The 24,094-nt window shown below is 43.9% G+C and overlaps 1 protein-coding gene across 1 annotated transcript in view; it reads right to left on the bottom strand.

The window, feature by feature from the left end:
- LOC144761982 (clusterin-like) overlaps positions 1-24,094 on the bottom strand; it is a 416,511-nt gene that overhangs the window by 47,267 nt on the left and 345,150 nt on the right. Inside the window, exon 8 of the mRNA XM_078647148.1 lies at positions 6,288-6,329. Coding sequence (XP_078503274.1) covers positions 6,306-6,329 — 24 coding nt within the window. The 3' untranslated portion in view covers positions 6,288-6,305. The remainder of the gene's footprint in view (positions 1-6,287; positions 6,330-24,094) is intronic.

Below are 24,094 nucleotides of genomic sequence, written 5' to 3'. Positions count from 1 at the left end.
CAGAGTCATGCACTAAGACTAGTTCAATAGTACTCTGTAGTCGATAGCACCTCAGCAAATCCTATTGCAGCCATTTCGCGTGACCAGGATAGCACACCAGAGCCCCTGGGCACCTCCACCAGCTGGTATGTCAGGGTTATGGCGTTAAAGAGACTGTCCAAGATGCCGATACCTTACCTCCAGTGATGTGGGCCCCTACAGTGTCTCTCGCCTTCATGAACTGACGAAGGATCACACATGAGTACAAGCCCTGCACAATTTGAGTGTATTCGCCGCAGTTCGTCTCGTCGCTGCGATGTCGAGAAGGAAGGGCCGCAGGTAGCGCAAGTGTCCGCACCTCGAGTGTATATAGCACCGATCCACCATGTCCATTTAGGGGAACAGCACGTCGTATCACAGTCCTTGTGAGGCCACACTCTGATTCCGCACACTCATCCACCACCAGGCAGTCCGCAGGCAACGCAGGTCACTGTTAATGTCCAAGAGGTTCAATGCCACAACATGGCTGCCGCCATTTTGTAAGTGAGGTACAAAAGGGGGTGGTGATGGACGGAGCATCTGAACCAATCAAACACTCACACCCAGGAAACAGATCTGGGTTTAATCCATCACCGTTCTTTAGCCCACTCTGCCAGCCCAGTTCAGACATGGCCATATACAAATCAGTCTGACCCTGTGCCTCATGGGAACAGTCCAGCCCGAACTGCCAAGCCATGCCTTCCCTGGACCGGATTCAAGCTTCCTAGGACCGGTTTCTGGCATTACAGCCGTCTTCAGAAGATGGATTCAAGCAAGCCTGGCTGTGTACCTGCAGCCTGTCTCCAATACACGTCTAGGGAGGGAGAGAGCTATACTTTGTGCATTCCTTCTAGACAGCCACAAACAGAGGAAGGTTATATGTGACTGGGTGCCCATCTGCATTCTGATGGCTCTTCCAGGGCAGGTAGGGAGGAAGGAGCCGATACTTACACCTGAACAGGCAATGTCCTGCCCCCACACAAAGGTCTAATTACCCCCTGCAGATAGTCTGAAGCCAGGGCTGGGATAAAAGGACTTCTGTGCACTTCAAAGACCCTTCTTTGAAGACACCCCTCCACTTCAAAGGCACAACTGGGTAAAAGTACTGGGTCTCAGACCCCACCAAATCAGACACTTCTAGACCGGTAACTGAACTCTGTCAGAAGAACTGCTGTGCTAAATCAAGGACTGACACTCTGCTGGACAGCTGATCTGGAAGACCTGCTTTACTACTGTGCTGTCCTGCTGCCTGCTACTCTCTGACCCTGCTCAGGGAGAGCTGGACTCTGCCTTGCAATTGAAGTGATCTCCAAGGGCTTTTTGGCTTGCCTCCTGTTGCTTAAGACTCGGGGATATCAAAGTTTCTACACCTGCTCCTGTGCCTGGTTCAATGGCAGTGGAGCCAGATAGATGCACGAGAGAAATCAACACATCTCCAGTCTGCGATAAGCAGAACCTGCATGCATCGACCCTGTTGCAGGAGTTGAATCGGCGCAACGCTCTCGAAATCCAACACATCACCTTGAGAGCCCAAAACATCAGAACCGTGCATTGCCTCTGAAGCAATGTGCCCAGATTGCCGCATCCCCTTTAATGCAAGGAGAAACCCAACACATCACTTTCAGAGCCAATGTACCACAGATTGGCGCGTCTATGGACCTGATGCATTCCCACCACTGCGTGAAGAAAATTGATTGGACTCTCCTCGCATAAAAGGTAATTGAATCAGCTCTCCATTAATATTTAGCTAGAGCAGGCAGGAAAGATATAAAGAACAGATAAGGTTTTAGAGGTGACCAGCTGTAATAAGAATTAATGACTGGAAGAGTGGAAAGTGGTAACACCCAGTAAATGTTGGTATGTAATGCTTGGGGAAGATGATCAGAATGTAAAATGGGTTGGTCACATGTTTATCTTCATTCAGATGTGTAAACAGTGAAAGATAAATGATAAGATGATGTACAATCCATATTGTGTAATGTGTAAAACACACTTATGAGAAGGGGGAGGATTTTATGAATGGTAGATGTAAGCCTTGTGCCTCCTCGATGTTATGTGGGATAAGGGGTACTATTATAGTGAAGTGCCTATGTATAGGATGTGTATTTTAATCATGATAGAGTAGATACCATGTATACAATAAATATATATATATCTTTCTATACATGTTTGCTCATTACAGGACATAGAGATCAGGAATGACAACAGAGAAAAATTCAATCTACAGTCTTGAAAAAGATGGAATAATTATTCTAACCATCGAAACGCGTAGACGCATAGTGATTAACATAATCCCAGGGTCAACCCGGTCCTGTATTCGCAAGATAAGGAGTGCATACAGGCCGGGTGATCAATACTTTCCCCATAGGATATGTTTTATTTGATGACAGAGAACATTAATTTCTCTTTGGTCCATGGGGTTTTCATTGTGAATGTATGTTCTGTGTAAAATTGTGATTATTCTATGAATTGTTTTATATGAATTGTTTGAGATATGTGTATGAGGTTTTAATTGCTTTTAATGAAATGCTTTTTATAGTGTGATATTAATAAAAACATTCTTTTGTATTTTTCCAATTGAAAAAGTTATCGCATGATCTTATTGTGCGGGGTGGGCTGGAAGTAATACCAGTATGTTTGTCTGATAGGTCAGATTAATGGTAATCTAGCAGTGGTCTAGGTGATTCTATATATAGTATCGTCCAAGGGATTATTTGTTTAACTTGTGAAGAAAATTGACACATCACATCCGCATCAATGCATTGTTCGTCTGCACCCCGCACCTTGCTGTTGCGACCAAGGGTCAAGGTACCTTGCTCACTGGCCTTGTGTGGGTCCTGTAGCTGGCCTGCACCCCATTTAGTGCAGCCTGAACTTTTGACTTTACCCCAGTGGCATGACCAGATAACCACCATTGGTGCTTATTGCTTCGAAGCACTAGAACTCTTTTTATTCTTCAACAATTCATAACTCAACATCTACGTATTGGATGTTTGTCATTTCAGTCTTGGTTTATTTATATTAAATTTATAAATTTACTGTCTAGTTTTATAACCTGGTGTGGAGTCTTTTGTGATGTTTTTTATTGTTACTGTGTGTGTGTGTTGTACACATACTTTACACATTGCCTCTTTAGATAAGCCTGACTGCTCTATGCCAAGCTACTAGAGGGTGAGAACAGGTTATCTTTTAAAGTGTATCTAGCTTACCCTGACTAGGATTGTGGTTCCTCCTTGGACAGGGTGCATATCTCTGCCAATAAGAAACCCAATTTCTATACACTCCTGCAAAGGGTGGTGAGTATGTTTCACCATTTCTGCCAATAAAGCCACCAAAAAGTATTGACAGAACAAAAGTAATGGCATTGAGTAAGAGCGTAATGAAAGATGCATGGAGACTACATGAAAAACTACTTCAAAATGTAAATAATTATAAATATCTTGGCGTAACCATGATTTGGTAAAAGCTATATTGGAATATTAACATATCTATATGAAGCATAGATAGTTAAGCTCCTACTATTTGTCTCTGAAATTGGTGGTTTTTGGGATGAGTGAAACAGTGGAGATAGCTGAGCTTTTCATCTGGAACAACTGGTTAGTATTGCATGATGGAATGCCTACCAACCAATAAGGCTCTAGACAGGTATAATACATATAATATATAATTGTATGCAAGACTTGGGTGAGTAAGGTACAGTAAGATACATCATGCAAAGGGAGGTTAATGACAAACAACCTGACTGCTTTTTTCAAAGTTTGTCAATTCAGAATAATCGAAATATAGGCAGATTTGTGGATATTTAAAAGGGTTCGGGCTGGACTGTTCCCATGAGGCACAGGGTCAGACTGATTTGCATATAGCCATGTCTGAACTGGGGTGGCTGAGTGAACTAAAGAATGTTGATGGATTAAACCCAGATCAGTTGACTGGGGGCGAGTGTTTGATTTGTTCAGGCGCTCCGTCCATCATCCCCTTTTGTATCGCTTTGTTCGCCCTAAGTGTGGCAGGGTATGCTCAGACGTGAGTCCCTTGTTCACTTGGCCACTGGATTCAAGATAGCCTGGCTGATGAGGATTATGAATCCGAAACCGGTCCCAGGATGCTTGTTTCCGGTCCAGGGAAGACATGGCTTGGCAGTTCGGGCTGGACTGTTCCCATGAGGCACAGGGTCAGACTGATTTGCATATAGCCATGTCTGAACTGGGGTGGCTGAGTGAACTAAAGAATGGTGATGGATTAAACCCAGATCAGTTGACTGGGGGTGAGTGTTTGATTTCTTCAGGCGCTCCGTCCATCATCCCCTTTTGTATCGCTTTGTTCGCCCTAAGCGTGGCAGGGTATGCTCAGACGTGAGTCCCTTGTTCACTTGGCCACTGGATTCAAGATAGCCTGGCTGATGAGGATTATGAATCCGAAACCGGTCCCAGGATGCTTGTTTCCGGTCCAGGGAAGACATGGCTTGGCAGTTCGGGCTGGACTGTTCCCATGAGGCACAGGGTCAGACTGATTTGCATATAGCCATGTCTGAACTGGGGTGGCTGAGTGAACTAAAGAATGGTGATGGATTAAACCCAGATCAGTTGACTGGGGGTGAATGTTTGATTTGTTCAGGCGCTCCGTCCATCATCCCCTTTTGTATCGCTTTGTTCGCCCTAAGTGTGGCAGGGTATGCTCAGATGTGAGTCCCTTGTTCACTTGGCCACTGGATTCAAGATAGCCTGGCTGATGAGGATTATGAATCCGAAACCGGTCCCAGGATGCTTGTTTCCGGTCCAGGGAAGACATGGCTTGGCAGTTCGGGCTGGACTGTCCCCATGAGGCACAGGGTCAGACTGATTTGCATATAGCCATGTCTGAACTGGGGTGGCTGAGTGAACTAAAGAATGGTGATGGATTAAACCCAGATCAGTTGACTGGGGGTGAGTGTTTGATTTGTTCAGGCGCTCCGTCCATCATCCCCTTTTGTATCGTTTTACAAAAGTTCCACCAGTGCAAACCTGATGCTTTATAAATGGGGCAGGGACACCATAGGTTTGACAGCGTTGGAAAGTTGAAGATTTATGGCTGATCTTCTGCTTCACCAAACCCTAAATGATACCCTATAAGAGCAAGGTAACTAGACTTCCATTAAAATTTCAGAATAATCCATCATCATGATTGCCACTAACCACTTACATGTGCAATACAAGATGATCCATTCAATCAAGAATCTGTAAGCAATGGAGATTGTTTCTAGACAGGAGGAAGCTGAAACCCACTCTTATATAATCCTAGACATATCCCCACTAGCTTCACAACCAGGTCACCTGACTTGTCACTTTGACCCTTGGTACTCTAGGACTTCACTTTTCCTTTACCAACTTCACTGACTCCCAATTCACTTGAGTGTCATGCACATAGCTCTGTGTTTGATCCCTTGTAGTGCACACAGCCCAGGTTAGAATGTCATATTGTGAAGGATTTGCAATTATGTTCGGTTAGAACTCTCAACCCATCCAATATCCACCTCCTGAAAGGCCCGTGTTTCCTAAAATCCAGAGCTGATGATTGATGTATCCCCTATCTTGCCCTGTGATCTAGGGCCATGAGTTATCGATAAAGTCTTTGTGCACTGGATTCAGGGAGAGGGGTAACAGGAGCTGGGTTGTTTGAAACTACTATTTGACATTAACTTGAACAGTTAATTGTTGAAGAATTATTGTCTACAGCTATTGACTGATTCCTCCTCCTCTCTCCACCTTCCCTCTCCAAGTTGAAGGTTCTTCTCTTCCTTTTATTACATACTAATTTGCCTCACTGACTACCTATATCCACAGTTGCATTTGATAGTCTCTAAAATTACATGCGTTCTAATTATTTTCATCTTGTTCTATGTATTTCTCAAGACTATGTTCTGATTGCTGATTTTAAAGAGCACTGGCAACTATTAATGTAGAATCTATCAACATACAATTCTTAAATAACAAAAATAAATACAACTTGCCAAATGCCGGCACAATAGAAAACCATTTCCAGCCTAACCACAATGTCCAGATTTTGATTTTAAATGTATTACTTGTCTGTGATTATAATATTGGGTTCCTGTTAAGTTACTAATAAATGGGAACCAGGGCCGGAGACTGGGCGTGAGGAACTGTAGAGTGTAAAGTTGAGTGCCTAAGACCTTACATTTTGTTTTCTGTTAAATACTTATGTGTTTTTTCATTTTTTGAATAAGGTAGGTTTTAATTGTTGACATGCACAAAGTTGATTTTCAGCATACATACTGCATCTGGAAAAGTGCTTCAATATTGTTGCTCTTGCTTCTTCTGTAACAAAGGAAAGCATAAAAATCAGAACAGTATCACTGCACCTCAAATGACACGGGTAATTTAAATGCAAGTTTCAACTTTTTGTCCTCCATACTAATTTGGTATCATTTATATTTTTACATATCTCACTAGTAATACAGGGTAGGTGAAACAAATTTACATTGCAATCATAAGGGCATGTTTGAGAATAAAGCATATTTCTTAAATGAAAAATATCCGACTCATACTAAAGAATTCACACCTACATTTTAAGGAAGACAATTGTGTTTAGGGCTGAAATACTTTTCAAATGATGGCTTTTCATGATATTGTAACTAATAAAGATTTCATCAATGATATTATTTCCATGCTGCAAAATTCCTTTTTATTATCTATTTAATTTTGTTGGTAGCGGAGAGAATCATGATTTTATACTGTCGATGTCTCTCAGTAATTAAGAAGTAATATTTTGTCTTTCTGATTTTATTTTTACTCTCAATTTAAAGATATCTGTCACAGAATAATCCCCTGCACAATCTGCTTTTTCTTTGATATTATGAGATACTCCCGACGATTTGTCTAGGATGTAACTTTTGTGTCTCTCTAGCTGTAGGTTTTCTTCATAGGTACTTTCCAATAACAGTACATACACATTTTCAGGGTTTCTTGGCCATCAATCATTAGCTTTAATGACAGTACTATTGCAATCATATCAGCAAGTGCCTCTTCAAATCCATGCTACATAATGTCTGGATGGTCTATTTAGTGTTTCATAATTTATTATACATTATGTAGTACATGGCTTTTTTCAAGGATACAGCTAGCCAAAATTGATGTTAGTGCTCAGTGTACATTTGTAAGTGCTTTCTATCTGATATGCCTTCCTATTAAATATTACTTACCTGCCATTATTGCTAATCTACTCTAAGCATTGCCTCCGCTTTCTGAGAAAAGTATATCTACAAAAGTATATTTAGCAGTGCATTATATCCTAAATTTTAAAAATCTTATTGATAGTTCAGTGGAAATTTGTAAACGCACAAATCTTTCAGAAAGTATAGTACTAACTGTATCCATTTTACAATATGTGCTTGTGTGATTACAACTGTATGCTCCAACAATTACTTCATCTACTAGAATGTGTTCCTTTTCTAAGTAGTGAAACATACCCATTTGAAATCTTGAGGTCTGGAGTGCTTTTTGTGGTGCTACATTGCACTTCTGAGCACCTGTCATATCACTTTGTACTGTGTTTAACACTAAGAACAGTGGTAATGTTTCCTTCTAATTGTTTTTCTTTTCATTGCAATTTATGAGGAGGCTCAGTGGCAGTCATGAATTGATAAAAAAAAGTGCTGCCTTTTAAAGTCTGAATGACAGCATTATGTAAAATAGCATTTTATCAAACTCATTGGTCTTCAGAATAAATATGAAACATTATATTATGAGTTACTAATTGTTGATGGCTTATCATCTAATGGGCAACTTCATTATGTTGAAAGGGCTTCAGCAAGCCTCCAAACTACTTTCTCAAACATAAACCAGTTAGCCATTATCTTGTTAAATTTGGTAAACCTTATGCCTGTATGACCTTTCGAATGTAAACAATCATGAAGATGTTGTGTTCGTACAAATCCATTATTCTTTTTTATATATATATATTTTTTTAATTGGTTTGAGGAAATATTCTTCACTTTCCTGTGTACCCTCAGTTAACAAGATATTTTAATATACTTTGCTATAATATTTATTGCACTCTTTTAAGGATTCTTAGGTACTTCCACCTCACATAAATGAACATACTGTTGCCAGACATGTTATTTTGTTTTTGATATGTAAACACTTAATAACACACGATTGTAGATTTACAGGTAACAATGATTTATCAACAAAAATAATCAAAACTTTCATCATAACCACACCTCTCCAATTTACTCCAACTTATAATAGTGTAGATTAGAGATGACATCCTTCATGGTGGTCAATGATAGAACAAGATATTCTACTCTATCTCTGTCAAGTGAAAGGAATACAAGCAATATATATTTAAAAATTCTAACTTACTGCTGCTAAACCTGCACAATCATCTGCTAACTGTCACTTCAGTCCACATACTAAATATTTGAAAGAATTGGTATCTGGACTAATCCTATTATGTAAAGTCACTTAACTAGTTAGGAGCATGTTAAAGTATCATATCCAGGTAAGTTTGACCCACCACTATATTACCATAAATAGTTATTAAATGGATTTCCATGCCCAACAGCTGCTAGAATTGCCTTTCTTGGAATTTCATACATTTTTCAAAGCCAGCTCTAAGTCCAATTGTATCTTTCCATGCCATGCAGAATTATATCATTCTTATATTTTGTACATTTTTTCCATTACTATCTCCATCCATTCCCTAGGCAATAGTGAACTTGGTGTGGGCAGGATCTTAAACCAACAAACTCTTCATGATATTAATCACAACCACTTGATTTTATCTGAAACTCCTACCATGTTACTTCTACTGGATTCAAATTTCTAATTGGCAGAAAACAAACCTCAAAATTCCAATCTAAGTAAATTGGGTAAGCACATCTCAGTGCAGAATGTTTAAAGAGGCTGCATAGTATTCCCCATATATGATATCATATGTATCGATCACACCACACACATTTTTATCATTGTACCCTTTACAACCATGCAAGATTTGTAGGATACTTTTTCTGGGATGATACCTCTAAATAGTTGTACTGTTTCACCACCTGGAAATAGTTTAACCCAACAGCCAACAATCTCCTAAATAACTTCTATCAAAGACAGTAACTTGTATTTTTCCCATAGTTAATCTAATGCTTTGGAAAGCCTATAGTGAACAGTACCAAAAGGACCAAATGGATTTTCTTTTAGCATTGTTAGTATTATATAAGGATCACAAATAAAAATGATTGAAGCAAATTTATCAAAAACATAACTAAAGATGTCGCTGTGGAAGGTACCGTTTCTTGCCCGCCAGCATAGACCGCGATACCTTCTCCGCTCCCCGGTTACTCGCACCATCATGAGGACGTGGGACACGGTGGCGGTCAGGCGGGGCCTGACGACCTTCCCCTCCCCGCTCACTCCGCTCTTTGATAACCCGGACTTCCCGCCGGGCACCGATCCCCGTGCCTTCCTGCAGTGGCGGAGCACAGATTGCCGCTCAGCCGGTCATCTCTTTGACCTAGAGGGCTTCCTCCCCCTTGCCGACATCACACAAGGCTACGGAGTGACTAAACCTCACATGTTCCAATACTTCCAGCTGCGCCACTGGCTCACGCACCCAGACCACGCTCCCCTAGTTGCTCGACCAATGACGCCGTTTGAGAAATGGCTGATCACGAAAGACTCGGATAGGCACCTGATATCGGACCTTTACAAAATGTTATCACCTGTGGCCGGCCCAGTTAAAACGGCGGGGCAAAGGCGCTGGGAATCGGAGCTCGGAAGAACACTTTCGCCCATGGAATGGGGGTTTGTATTCTATAGAGCGGCACACACCACCCGTAACACTGCGGCCAGGGAGTCGGCGATAAAATTGGCCATCTATTGGCACCTTACTCCGGCGAGACTCAATCAGGGCAATCCTCTCCGAAGCGCTCTGTGTTGGAGAGGCTGCGGCGCAAGGGGCACTCTGACCCACCTCCTGTGGGACTGCGACGCTCTGCAAGGGTACTGGAAAGCGGTACTGGATGATATTGATTCCACCTTTGAAACTGAAGTCCCGCGCTTTCCTGCATACACTATCCTAGGGCTCCCCAATGCGCTCACATTTCCCTTAAGGTCACTGCGAGGCAAACAGATGGGAATCGCCATGCAAGCAGCGTCGCAACACGTTCTGTCACTCTGGGGTTCCACCACATTACCCACCCACACTGGCTGGTTACACAAACTGTGGTTCACACTGGGCATGGAACGCATCCAGGCCACACTCACACAATCGACTGACTCCTTCCAGAAGACCTGGCACCCGCTCCTGTCCCTCTTATCCAGGGAATTTCACGAAATCACTTGCCCCAAATACCTTCGCATTCTGCGGCTCACAGACCCACCACAGGCTCCGCCACAACCTTAAACACCTCGCTACTTGTCAGCCCGAGAGTGCACTCAGGGAGACTCCGAACTACTGGCATACTGGTCGGGGAGGGGGGAGGATGGAGGGGCTGTTGGGTGGAGGGTGGGGGGTTGAGTTCTTCCTTTGGTTTTGTTTGGTTGTAATTCTTACATGGCACCTTCAACTATATGCCGGCATCGCCATACTGTGTAGGTGTGATTTATATGCTTCTGAATGGCCTCTCAGAGAAGACGTGCCTGTCTGTCTCGCTCGCTACATAACCCTACTGCATGCTTACCGCCTTACTGTGCCTGTTATTCTTGCTCTTGAACTTAATAAAACAAATTTGAAATTAAAAATTTGAAATTAAAAACATAACTAAAAATACAAAGGATGATAAAATCACTTTACTTTGAAAAGCCAATGCACAAGAGCAGTTGCTCTATTAGTTAATGTTTAAAAGTGCACCATATGTCTAGCAAGCCAAGTGTAAAGCATTCAAAATTATTTCTTGTGTCTGTGTGGTTCCAAGTTTGCGAAGTGCACAATGCTGAAAACACCTTTTGAATGTTTAACAATAAAACAGATTGTGAATAGTTATGTAGCCAGGAACACACCATGATCATCAATTTAAAAATGAAGCTTATGTGCAGGAACAGAACACTGAAGTTCTAGAAACATTCTCTTTCTGCTCACACATGTTAGAGTGCCCAAAACACAGCATGTATGCTTTAGTACCAAAATGTGTTATTGAGCCCACGATCACGCCAGACTTTCAGTTAAAAATCGGTGATGGCATGAGTATATATTAAAGTGCACCAGATTCCGCAATCTGTTTATCAGTAAAAGATGGCTATGGCAAGACTATGTTTTGGCAACCTATTGTTTAAAATTTGAAAGTACACTATATCGGCAACAAGGCAACAGTAAAATAATGAGTACTTTATTTGTGCTTTAATTTCGTGATGCATAGTGATAAAAACACTTGTAAGTTTTAGCACTAACCCACATTCCATAAAGTAATTTGTATGAATCACACAATGAATCACATTTCAATAGCATAAATTATCTGCATCAAAAGCAGCCCTAAGCAGTTTATGGTTCTTCTTTTAACAGTTGGGGAAAAGTTAATGTTTTGCTTTCAAGGGATAGAAATGGAAAGCTGTAGTCCTAATACTAGACCTTACAAGTGAGCCCCATCACAATGTAGGATGCTTAAGTGTATATAGAAATGATTTTTGAAACTTTACAAGTTATCTCCAGATAAAGTGAGACATTGAAGTTCATCAATTTGTTTAAAACTTAAAAATTCATATTTTCACGTATAGCTCAACAACATCATTGGATTTTGTTTCCAAGTAAAGTCTTGAGCATGCTTACTGTAAACTCAGCTGGCTAATTAGTGAGAATTTTCATGATTTATGTTTCTAAAAGCTTCGGAAACACAGGAAATATTTTCTGTATAAATGGCATTCATCTGACCAATTATGACTAGAAACTTTTAGATAAGCATTATTTAAAATGGCTATGCAAGTTGCTGTTGGTTGTAGATACTCCAAACTGTCAAAAAATCCAAAGTCAGCTTAGCAAATGCCCTGGGATCCTATAGGCATCTCGACAGTGGGTGATATGTGGATTGCGGGGAAGTTGGCCTCTTTATAGACCTACAGAATAAATACCAACTCACACAGACCGAAACATTTTAGTACCTGCAAATTAGCCACGCAGTCAAAGCAGTTTTACCCAGGGATGCTCCACTACCCGAGGCCTCTCCGCTGGAGGACAGACTGATACTCGACACTATGAATGAAAAGGCCATATCCCTCACATATAAAAAGCTACTGAATAATCGCCCAGACCCCTTATTGAGCCTGCGGTAATATTGGGAGACGGACTTGGGGGAATTAAAGGATGATGATTGGCTAGAAGCTCTGGCATCCCCCAGGGAAGTGGCTATCCCATGAGATTGTGCCTGGTACAATTTAAGACCCTTCATGTGTATATTTAGACAAAGGGGTCTTGGTCAAAATGGGTAGGAGGGCTGACCCCTTGTGCCTTCGACAATGCCACCAAACAAGTACCTTTTTCATATCCTCTGGGATTGCACAATAGTGCAACGATACTGGGACGATGTCACGAAACAGATGGAGAGGGCAGGTGGTAAGACTCCGAAAGCCTCCCCCCAACTATGTCTCCTGAATATTTGGGAAGTCAATGACCTAACACAAACAGAGTAAACATGGCCCTCATTGAATTGGACCATCGCAAAAAGTAATATTGCACAAAAATGGGGGTTGGGAGTGGTCTCGACTGTACGTGACTGGGCAGTTAATATGGACAGAGCAATGATTGCTGAAAAAGACGTCTTTAAACACAGGGGATGCCCTAAGAAATGGGACCGCAAATGGGGGGGTGGGGTGGAATAGATACAGAGGTGACATCGGCCTATCCCCTACAGTTGAATTGCACCGTGAACGTCTTAAACGAATGGATGTATCTGATATTAATAATGTGCCCTCATCTGGAGACTATTAATGTGATTACTTACTTATCAGGTGCTGGATGACGCAAGTATCTATCTGCGCAATCTGGATCCACTGTGTGTGAATTATTTAGTAGACATGTCTAATATTACCAATGTGATTGCATGTGGGGGTTTGTTCTGTGATTCCCAGATGACACCTGCTTTGAAATGTGTAATTGTATATGATGGACTCCTCTACTGTCTTATTGCTGCTTTATGTTTTTTGTTTGATTTCAACAATAATAAATGTTTTTAAAAAAATCCAAAGTCTCTTTTAAGAGCCACCACTCTCCTTTAAAAGTGTATTTTTAGCACTTGTAAGAATGTGTGCATGTTGGCAAATGTTTATCATGTTCTATTAATAAAGGTATGCAAACATCTAGCAATAGGTGAAGAATTTTTCATATGTTTATTCTTTCTCTTTCTTTCAAACATACATGGACTCTTCCTAAAGGATGTAATTCGGTCCCAAGTAGGAAAAAGGCAAAAGCGGAATAAAACTGTCTATGGACAGTATTTAGGACACCGTCTTCTTTTAACTGCTCTGGGACGACCTGAGCAATGTTCACTCTTAATTTGCACATGCATCACCACTTTGTGGCCAGAGTAGAGATAATTGCCAGGAGTATTGCATTATACAGAGAAAAACTGTCCGCTACTCTTTGTGCACTTTTTGCAGCACCACAGAAGATGGACCCAGCTGTGGAGCAGCTGGCTGCGAAGGAGTGCCCGCTGAAGAATTGCAGTGGGTAAAACTATTTTGTGGAACATGAAATCGGCAAAATCCATTTGTTTTTTTAATAAGCAGAAAAAAGGAAATACAAAGAGCAGAACGGGGCTAGAAAAACAAATTCCGTCTGCTGGTAAAACTGAATATGGGTGTATTTGAGGCCAGGCTGGTTTTTTTGGTTCTCCATGCAAAATTAGGTCCAGGGAAAGCCACAAGAGCTGCCATAGCTGCCCATGAACCGGGCAGTTTGGGTGTTTTGTGGGGATGTCACTGTACCTCATTTTGTTGATGAGAGGCAGACCATTTACCTGAAGCAGCCCAAATCAGCCACTTTTGTATTCGTTGCCTTTCTTTCTTTCATTTTAGATGAAAGCAAATGTCGCAGAATTTTGTTGGGCTTAGCTTTCATGTACCACAGAATAAAAAGGCAAATGCTACTTACCAGTATGCATCTGTTCTTGGCATGTAGGGCTGCTGACATTCATATCTTAGCATAGGTCGCCACCTAGTGTTGGGTCCGGATGTTTGCACCTTGTTGTCTTGGAAGAGTCTTCGAAGTATCACAAGATAGGTGACTCCTCCCCTGGACTACAGTGCGCATGGGCATCTTCTCCATCTTCAGATTGTTTTTCGCCATTGTGGCAAAGATGGAGTATAGGAAAGTAAGAGATGACCATGTAAATGTATGTAAGGAAGATAACCATACAGCTGTGACAAACACCGGGGAGGAGGGTGGGTATATGAATGTCAGCAGCCCTACTTGCCAAGAACAGATGCATACTGGTAAGTAGCATTTGCCGTTCGAGGCATGTGGGCTGCTGAATTCATATCTTAGCATAGACTGTATAGCAGTTTCTCCTCTAGCGGTGGTCGCCTCTATCAGCTGCAGTGGTTTGAAAAAGAGTTTTCAGGACAGCCTGGCTCACAGCAGCTTGTTGCTTAGCTTGCACATCAACACAGTAGTGTTTCGTGAAAGTGTGTATGGTAGACCATGTAGCTGCCCTACATATGTCTTCTGAGGGAATATTTCCTAGGAAAGCCATGGATTCCCCCATTTTACGCGTTGAGTGTGCTTTTGGGGGAACTGTTAAAGTGCGCTTTGCCTTTTGATAGCATATTTGAATGCATTTAACTATCCATCTGGCTATTCCTGCTTTGGAAATGGGATTACCCTTATGTTGTGGTGAAAAAGCGACAAATAGTTGCTTTGTCTTTCTGAATGATTTTGTTCTGTCTACGTAATATAACAGAGCTCTTTTAACGTCTAGTGTGTGTAGAGCTCTTTCAGCCACGGATTGCGGGTTTTGAAATGAAACTGGCAATTCTATGACTGATTGATGTGGAAAGTGGATATAACTTCTGGCATAAATGTAAGGTTTGTACGAAGCACTACTTTATTGTAGTGTATTTGCATGAAAGGTTCCTGAATGGTTAGTGCCTGTAGCTAAATTACTCGCCTGAGGGAGGTAATAGCGATTAAAAATGCCACCTTCCATCTTAAGAACTGTAGTTCACATGAATGAAGTGGTTAGAAGGGGGGTCCCATGAGTCTGGTAAGTACTATGTTTAAGTTCCAGACTGGAGAAGGTGGATGCTTTGGAGGGATAACTCTTTTAAGTCCCTCCATAAAAGCTTTGATAGGTGGGATTCTGAATAGGGACACATGTTGTCTGTTTTGAAGATATGCTGCTATAGCAGCAAGGTGTAGCCTTATGGATGAGTATGCTAGGTTACATCTCTGAAGATGTAGCAGGTAACAGATTACTTTTTGGATGGAGGCATCCAATGGATTGTTTTGGTTAGTATTACAATAGATAACAAATCTTTTCCATTTAGCTGCGTAGCATGCTCTGGTAGTGGGACGCCTCGCTTCCTTGATAATGTTCATACAGTATGGAGGCAAGTTAAGATATCCGAACTCTAAAACCTCAGGAGCCAGATCGCTAGGTTCATCTGATTGAGATCTGGGTGCCTGATTTCTCCATGGTTCTGTGTTAGCAGTTGTGGCGAGAGACGCAGTCTTTGGTGAGGAACTACTGAGAGTTTCAGGAGCGTTATGTACCATGGCTGTCTTGCCCATGTGGGAGCAACTAGGATCATTGTGAGTGACTGTTGCCTTAGTTTGCATGCCACTAATGGAATCAGTGGGGTTGGTGGAAAAGTGTACGCAAATCTGCCTGACCAGTTCATCCATATCGCATTGCCTTGTGACAACGGGTGTGGGAACCTGGCGGCGAAGGACGGGCATTTTGAGTTTTCGTTTGTGGAAAACAGATCTATGTCTGGATGTCCCCACTTTTGGAAGAATGGTTGGAGAACTTGAGGATGAATCTCCCATTCGTGTATTTGCTGACTGTGTCGGCTTAGTAGGTCTGCTATCGGGTTGTCTATCCCTGGGAGGTGTTCTGCCAGGGGATACATGTTTTGTGGAATTTCCCACTTCCATATGCTCTGTGCTAGGTGAGATAGTTGCAGAGAGTGTCCCCCCCCTGTTTTTGGATGTAGTACATGGCTGTCATGTTGTCCGTCCGGATTAACACAGCCTTGTTGCGCAAGTATTTCTGAAAGGCTCTCATTGCTAGGAATACTGCTAGTAACTCTAAGTGGTTTATATGTAGTGTATTTTGTTTGACTGTCCAGAGACCTTGGACTGTATATTGAAGGAGATGGGCTCCCCAACCTGTCAGTGATGTGTCCGCTGTTAATACTACCTGTGGAACCGGCTCTTGGAACAGTCGCCCCTTGGAAAGGTTTTGTGGGTTCCACCACTGCAGAGAGCGGTAAGTGCGACTAGGTCTTTTAGTTGTCCTTGAGCTTGGTTCCACTGGCGTGCTAGGCATTCCTGTAAGGGGCGCATTTGAAGCTGAGTATGAGGGACGATGAATATGCAGGAGGCCATCATGCCTATAAGCTGCTTGAACACTCGAGCTGGCAGGGAGTGTTGTGGCTGAAATATTTGAATGAGAGATTGTATGTTGGCTATCCTGGCTGGATTTGGATATGCCTTTGCTACGGAGGTGTCTATTGTTGCTCCCAGATATTGCTGTATGTGGGAGGGTTGCAGATGTGATTTTGGGTAATTTATGTAAAATCCTAGACTGTCCAGTAGCTGGATTGTCTGTGAGGTATGGCTGGCACACTGTGCGTATGAGTTGGCTTTTATGAGCCAATCGTCAAGGTAGGGGAACACATGGATGTGTTGCTTTCTGAGGTATGCTGCTACGATTGCTAGGCACTTTGTAAAAACCATTGGTGCTGTAGTTACCCCGAAGGGGAGAACTTTGAAATGATAGTGCTGACTCTCTATTGTGAACCAGAGGTATCTCCTGTGAGCTGGATGTATGGGGATGTGAAAGTATGCATCCTTGAGGTCTAATGTGGCGAGGAAGTCGCCTTGCTGGAGTAGTGGGAGTACCTCTTGCTCTTTGAGAGTGATCATATGGAAATGATCTGAGAGTATGTATTGGTTCAAAGGTCTGAGGTCTAATATTGGTCTGAGGGAGCCGTCATTTTTGGGAATGAGGAAGTATAGAGATTATACCCATGTCCCTTGATGTTGTAATGGGACTGGCTCTATGGCACCCCTTTTCTAGCATGGATAGCACCTCCTGTTGTAACCGCGTGATGTGTTCTTTGGACATTGGACTGTGTTTGGGTGGTATGTTGGGTGGAGTAGAAGTGAGTTCCAGGCAGTAACCATACTGGATAATTTGTCTCACCCACCTGTCTGTAGTGAAAGCGTTCCAGACTGGTATAAATTGTGTTATTCTGCCTCTGACTGGTGTTAGGTGGTCTGGACGAATGTGAAAAAGTCACTGTTTGGTGGCGGTGGAGGCTCGGGTGTTATTATTACCACGTCCTCTGCCCTTGTTATTGTTCCCTCTATAACCTCCTCTATTGGAGCCTCTATTAAAGGTGCCTTGTGTAGTGCTCTTGAATGATGAAGAACTTTGGGGTGTGTTGCCTCTGCCTGAGCCTCGAAAGGAGGAGCGATGAAAGGAGCTCCTAGACTGTTGAAGTTGAAGTGCACCCATGGACTTAGCGGTGTCAGTATGTTTTTTCATCTTTTCTAAGATGGTATCAACCGCAGGGACAAATAAGAAATCCTGGTTAATAGGTTGATTGAGTATGGTAAATTGCACTTCATTTTTAAATCCTGAAATGTGGAGCCAGGCATGCCGGTGTAGCAATACACTAGTGTTGACAGACCTAGCGGCTGTATCAGCTACATCAAGGGCGCATTTTATGGATGCGTTAGTGATGAATTTCCCTTCCTGTATTAGGTCGTTTGCTTTTGCCTTATAGGGTTCTGGTAGGTGTTGTAATAATCCCTCCAGTTGGTCATAGTGTGCTCTGTCATAGCGTGCTAGGAGAGCTTGGGTATTGGCAATCCTCCAGGTGCTTGCTGCCTGAGAGGCCACTCTTTTCCCTGAGGCTTCTAAAATTTTTGACTCCCTGTCAGGAGAGGGAACATCACCTGTTGTTTGTGAATTTGCTCTCTTCCTAGCATTAGATACAACTAGGGAGTCTAGTGGTAGCTGATGCCTAATATAAGAGGGGTCTGTAGGGGCCGGTTTATTTTTTTCTCAGTTCTTGGATTAAGGACACGCGCCCTGGCTGGGTCTTTAAAGATGTCTGGTTCGTGCTTTAGTACTCCTTTTAGCATAGGGAGTACACGTACACTCTTCTCTGATGCTGGGAAGGTGTTAAATCGAAAATCCTCCTCAATGGGGTCAGTGTGCATGTGTACGCCATGATACTGAGCTGCTCTATCCACTAGTTGGTTAAAAGCGACAGTGTCGTCAGTAATAGATGGCTTTGTGGGGTATGGAGAGGGATCGGGCATGGGTTGTATATCATATGTGTCATCAGGATCATTATGGTCACTCCATGTGTCATCCTGGTTTCCTTGATCGTCAGGTTGTATAAAATCATCCTGGGTCTATATACAGCCTCTGTTCTTCTTGGTACACTGGATCTGGATGAAAAAGTTCTTCCTCCACTGTCCGTGGCTTGGGCGCCGAGGATTTTGGATCGGTCGCCTGCTTGTCTTTATTTTTTGTTTTCGGGTAAGCTTCGGACTCGAGGACCCTTGGGTGTGGAGCTGTTTTCGGCTCAACGGGTTTGTTTGGGTCGAGTGTCCTTTTAGGCTGGACATCTTTTGTATGATGGGCAGCCTTCTTTGGCTCGACGGCCTTTTTCGGCTCAATGGCTTTTTTCGGCTCGGCGGCCTTCTTCGGCTCGACGACCTTCTTTGGCTCGACGGCCTTCTTTCGTTCGACGGCGTTCTTCGGCTCGACGGCCTTCTTCGTGTCGACGGCCTTCTTCAGCTCGACGGCAGTCTTCGGAGCGACGCCCTTCTTTGGCTCGACGGCCTTCTTTCGTTCGACGGCGTTCTTCGGCTCGACGGCCTTCTTCGTCTCGACGGCCTTCTTCAGCTCGACGGCAGTCTTCGGATCTGCGACCTTCCTGGGGTCGACGGCCTTCTTCGGATCGACGACATTCTTGGTGTGGACGACCGTTCTCGGCTCTGCGGCTGTTTTTGAGTCGACGGCCTTTTTGTGCTCGACAACATTTTTGGGTTGAGCGGTTTTACTTGATGCTGAGGCCACTTTCGGAAGTGTTGTGCTCGGTCCCGGGGTACCGGAAGGCTTGGGTGTGGTCTTCGGAGCCGAGCCGGAAGGCGGGGCTTCTGAAGTGGTGTTTCGGTCACGGTTAAGGCTTTTAGGCGATGTTTTAACTGGAGCCTTGTATGGAGGTGGAGGCGGGGTAGGGGCTTTGGTACTCACGGTTTGCCCCGGTGTGATCTGGTCATCGGAGTCCGATTGGGCCTCTACGGTGAGTATCTCCAGGTCTTCGGAGCCCTCCACCTCTGGGAGTTCATGTTCGTCGTCGAAAATGCTTTCCCCTTCTGGTGCCTGCCGCTGCATCTCTAGTCGAGCAGCTCTTCGGTTCTGGATAGTTTTCTATGACCGGAACGGAGCACAAGCTGGACAGTGTTCTTCGTTGTGCTCCGGAGATAGGCACCTGTTGCATACTTTATGCTCATCACTGTGTGGAAATTTGGTTTGACACTGTGGGCATTTTTTAAACGGGGGTCCTATCCATCAGCAGGAGGCCCACGTGGCGTCAAAAAGGCCCAACATCCCGCGTCGACGACGGAAAGAGTGGTGGAAATGTTGTTGAGTCTAGGGATACCGAGCGGAAACAATACCATTGAATGTAGAAGGTTTTGGCCTTAGAAAGTTGGAAAACTTCGGTCCCAAAGTTGGAGCTGTCGAAGTACATCCGAACCCAATGGCGGAAACAAACAATCTGAAGATGGAGAAGATACCCATGCGCACTGTAGTCCAGGGGAGAAGTCACATATCTCGTGATACTTCGAAGACTCTTCCAAGACAACAAGGTGCAAACATCCGGACCCAACACTAGGCGTCGATCTATGGTAAGATATGAATTCAGCAGCCCACATGCCTCGAACACACATTTCTCTTAGCACTTTTGGAGACTTTTGTAGACATCTTAAAATCCGAGATATGGTCTTTCTTCCTCATACACAGACTGGGGTAGTTGGATGAAACAACCGCATCGCCTTTATTTGCTTCTGTACACGTGAATAGCTGCTGATGGCCACTATGAGAAATGCTGTCACAATGACATGACCACAGCTTGTGATGCAATCAGATGTTTCCGTGCTTTATCACATGCCGGCATACATGACACAATCAGCACCTCCAATATTTTCTGATCCACTGCTTTATTTATTTTTATTTATTTAGAGGGTTTTATATAGCGCGAACAAGACCATTGCGGGTATCAGAGCGCTTTACAAGTCCAATGTAGACAACTATATGTAGCACATAAAGATATAGGTGAAACAACTATACATAGCTTATACGCTATAATGAAAGACAAGATGGCCGCTCATAAGCACAAAGACATAGATAGTTATAATACACAGTTAGGCTAGTAGAAGGACAGAGTTCACGTAAATTTAGCCATGAGGATTGCTTTCACTTCTTTTTTGAAGGAGGCAGAGGACGGATTAGTTCTTGTTTCATTGGGCAAAGCGTTCCAGATCCTAGGAGCCATACCAGAGAAAGAACGGGTATAGGTTTTTTTCTTGGCAAATCGTTGTGGTTTTAGAAGAAGTGTCTTGCCACTCCTGGAGTTTCTGCTACCCGCAGAGAGCTCCAGTTTCTGAGCTAGGTACTGTGGAGAGTTGTGGTGTAGAGCCTTGTGCGTCATACACGCTATTTTAAGATTAATTCTAGCTTCAAATGGTAGCCAGTTGAGGGCTCTCAGGTCAGAGGATGTGTGAGAGTTTCTCTTTGAACCCGTGATGAGTCTCGCAGCTGAGTTGATAGTGGCTCTTAATGGGGCTGTTGATGACCTTGGGAGGTCGCATAAAGTTACCGCCCCATATTCCACTCTAGGTATTACTAGGGCTTGAACTGCTTGTTTGAAATCGCAGGCCGGCAGAAAGGGTTTCAGTTTTCGCAGGGTCTTCAGGTGGAAGTTGGCTCCTTTTGTGGAAGCGTTGATATGCTTCTGCATTTATAAATTGCTGTCAAGCGTTATCCCTAGCGATTTAGCTGAGTCGACGAAGAGAGGTTGTCCTTTGAGAGCTGTTAAGTGCTTCAGCCAATCTAGGATAGTGGGAGTTTTGTTGGGGGAAACGAATGAGAGGAATTCCGTTTTGAGTATTTGGGATTTTGTTTGTAAGATAACTGGAAGTCCAGTGTTTAGTGGAGTAGGAGGAATCTTGTAAGAACAAAGGAGGGCCCCTATTTCTAAAGAAGAAAGAGGGTTTATCATCCTGCTGGGGCGGAATAAGGCATTAGGGTGCGGGACTGTACTCCAACGTGGAGACCCCTGAACCTGAGGGCTAGCAGGAATATGTTGGGAGTGACTCGAGTTCTTGGAACGAGGGAAGGATCTGTATTCTTGTTTACTGCGAGAGAACTTGGGTTGTTGTATGATCAGATTCTGCAGGGTTCGGATGTCAGATTTGATTTGCTGAAGGGCAGGTAATATCTGGTCAACCTCCTGTTGGAACCGCGTGATGTGTTCTTTGGACATTGGACTATGTTTGGGTGGTATGTTGGGTGGAGTAGAAGTGAGTTCCAGGCAGTAACCATACTGGATAATTTGTCTCACCCACCTGTCTGTAGTGAAAGCGTTCTAGACTGGTATGAATTGTGTTATTCTGCCTCCGACTGGTGTTAAGTGGTTTGGACGAAGTGTGAAAAAGTCACTGTTTGGTGGCGGTGGAGGCTCGGGTGTTATTATTACCACGTCCTCTGCCCTTGTTATTGTTCCCTCTATAACCTCCTCTATTGGAGCCTCTATTAAAGGTGCCTTGTGTAGTGCTCTTGAATGATGAAGAAGTTTGGGGTGTGTTGCCTCTGCCTGAGCCTCGAAAGGAGGAGCGACGAAAGGAGCTCCTAGACTGTTGAAATTGAAGTGCACCCATGGACTTAGCGGTGTCAGTATGTTTTTTCATCTTTTCTAAGATGGTATCAACCGCAGGGACAAATAAGAAATCCTGGTTAATAGGTTGATTGAGTATGGTAAATTGCACTTCATTTTTAAATCCTGAAATGTGGAGCCAGGCATGCCGGTGTAGCAATACACTAGTGTTGACAGACCTAGCGGCTGTATCAGCTACATCAAGGGCGCATTTTATGGATGCGTTAGTGATGAATTTCCCTTCCTGTATTAGTCCGTTTGCTTTTGCCTCATAGGGTTCTGGTAGGTGTTGTAATAATCCCTCCAGTTGGTCATAGTGTGCTCTGTCATAGCGTGCTAGGAGAGCTTGGGTATTGGCAATCTTCCAGGTGCTTGCTGCCTGAGAGGCCACTATTTTCCCTGAGGCTTCTAAAATTTTTGACTCCTTATCAGGAGAGGGAGCATCACCTGTTGTTTGTGAATTTGCTCTCTTCCTAGCATTAGATACAACTAGGGAGTCTAGTGGTAGCTGAGGCCTAATATAAGAGGGGTCTGTAGGGGCCGGTTTATTTTTTTTCTCAATTCTTGGATTAAGGACACGCGCCCTGGCTGGGTCTTTAAAGATGTCTGGTTCGTGCTTTAGTACTCCTTTTAGCATAGGGAGTAAACGTACACTCTTCTCTGATGCTGGGAAGGTGTTAAAAGAAAATCCTCCTCAATGGGGTCAGTGTGCATGTGTACGCCATAATACTGAGCTGCTCTATCCACTAGTTGGTTAAAAGCGACAGTGTTGTCAGTAGGAGATGGCTTTGTGGGGTATGGAGAGGGATCGGGCATGGGTTGTTTATCATATGTGTCATCAGGATCATTATGGTCACTCCATGTGTCATCCTGGTTTCCTTGATCGTCAGGTTGTATAAAATCATCCTGGGTCTATATACAGCCTCTGTTCTTCTGGGTACACTGGATCTGGTTGAAAAAGTTCTTCCTCCACTGTCCGTGGCTTGGGCGCCGAGGATTTTGGATCGGTCGCCTGCTTGTCTTTATTTTTTGTTTTCGGGTGAGCTTCGGACTCGAGGACCCTTGGGTGTGGAGCTGTTTTCGGCTCAACGGGTTTGTTTGGGTCGAGTGTCCTTTTAGGCTGGACGTCTTTTGTATGATGGGCAGCCTTTTTTGGCTCGACGGCCTTTTTCGGCTCGATGGCTTTTTTCGGCTCGACTGCCTTCTTCGGCTCGCCGACCTTCTTTGGCTCGACGGCCTTCTTTGGTTCTACGGCGTTCTTCGTCTCGACGGCCTTCGGCTCGACGGCCTTCTTCAGCTCGACGGCAGTCTTCGGATCAACGCCCTTCTTGGGGTCAACGCCCTTTTCCGGATCAACGACCTTCTTGGGATCGACGGTCTTCTTCGGATCTGCGACCTTCTTGGGGTCGACGGCCTTCTTCGGATCGACGGCCTTCTTCGGATCGACGACCTTCTTGGTGTCGACGACCGTTCTCGGCTCTGCGGCTGTTTTTGAGTCGACGGCCTTTTTGTGCTCGACAACATTTTTGGGTTGAGCGGTTTTACTTGATGCTGAGGCCACTTTGGGAAGTGTTGTGCTCGGTCCCGGGGTACCGGAAGGCTTGGGTGTGGTCTTCGGAGCCGAGCCGGAAGGCGGGGCTTCTGAAGCGGTGTTTCGGTCGCGGTTAAGGCTTTTAGGCGATGTTTTAACTGGAGCCTTTTATGGAGGTGGAGGCGGGGTAGGGGCTTTGGTACTCACGGTTTGCCCCGGTGTGATCTGGTCATCGGAGTCCGATTGGGCCTCTACGGTGACTATCTCCAGGTCTTCGTAGCCCTCCAACTCTGGGAGTTCATGTTCGACGTCGAAAATGTTTTCCCGTTCTGGTGCCTGCCGCTGCATTTCTAGTCGAGCAGCTCTTCGGTTCCGGATAGTTTTCTAAGACCGGAACGGAGCACAAGCTGGACAGTGTTCTTCGTTGTGCTCCGGAGATAGGCACCTG

The sequence above is a fragment of the Lissotriton helveticus genome, chromosome 6 (assembly GCF_964261635.1).
Source record: "Lissotriton helveticus chromosome 6, aLisHel1.1, whole genome shotgun sequence".
In the NCBI taxonomy this organism is placed as follows: Eukaryota; Metazoa; Chordata; class Amphibia; order Caudata; family Salamandridae; genus Lissotriton; species Lissotriton helveticus.
The sequence above is the reverse complement of the archived record's forward strand: the minus strand, read 5'-3'. Positions and strand labels throughout refer to the sequence as shown.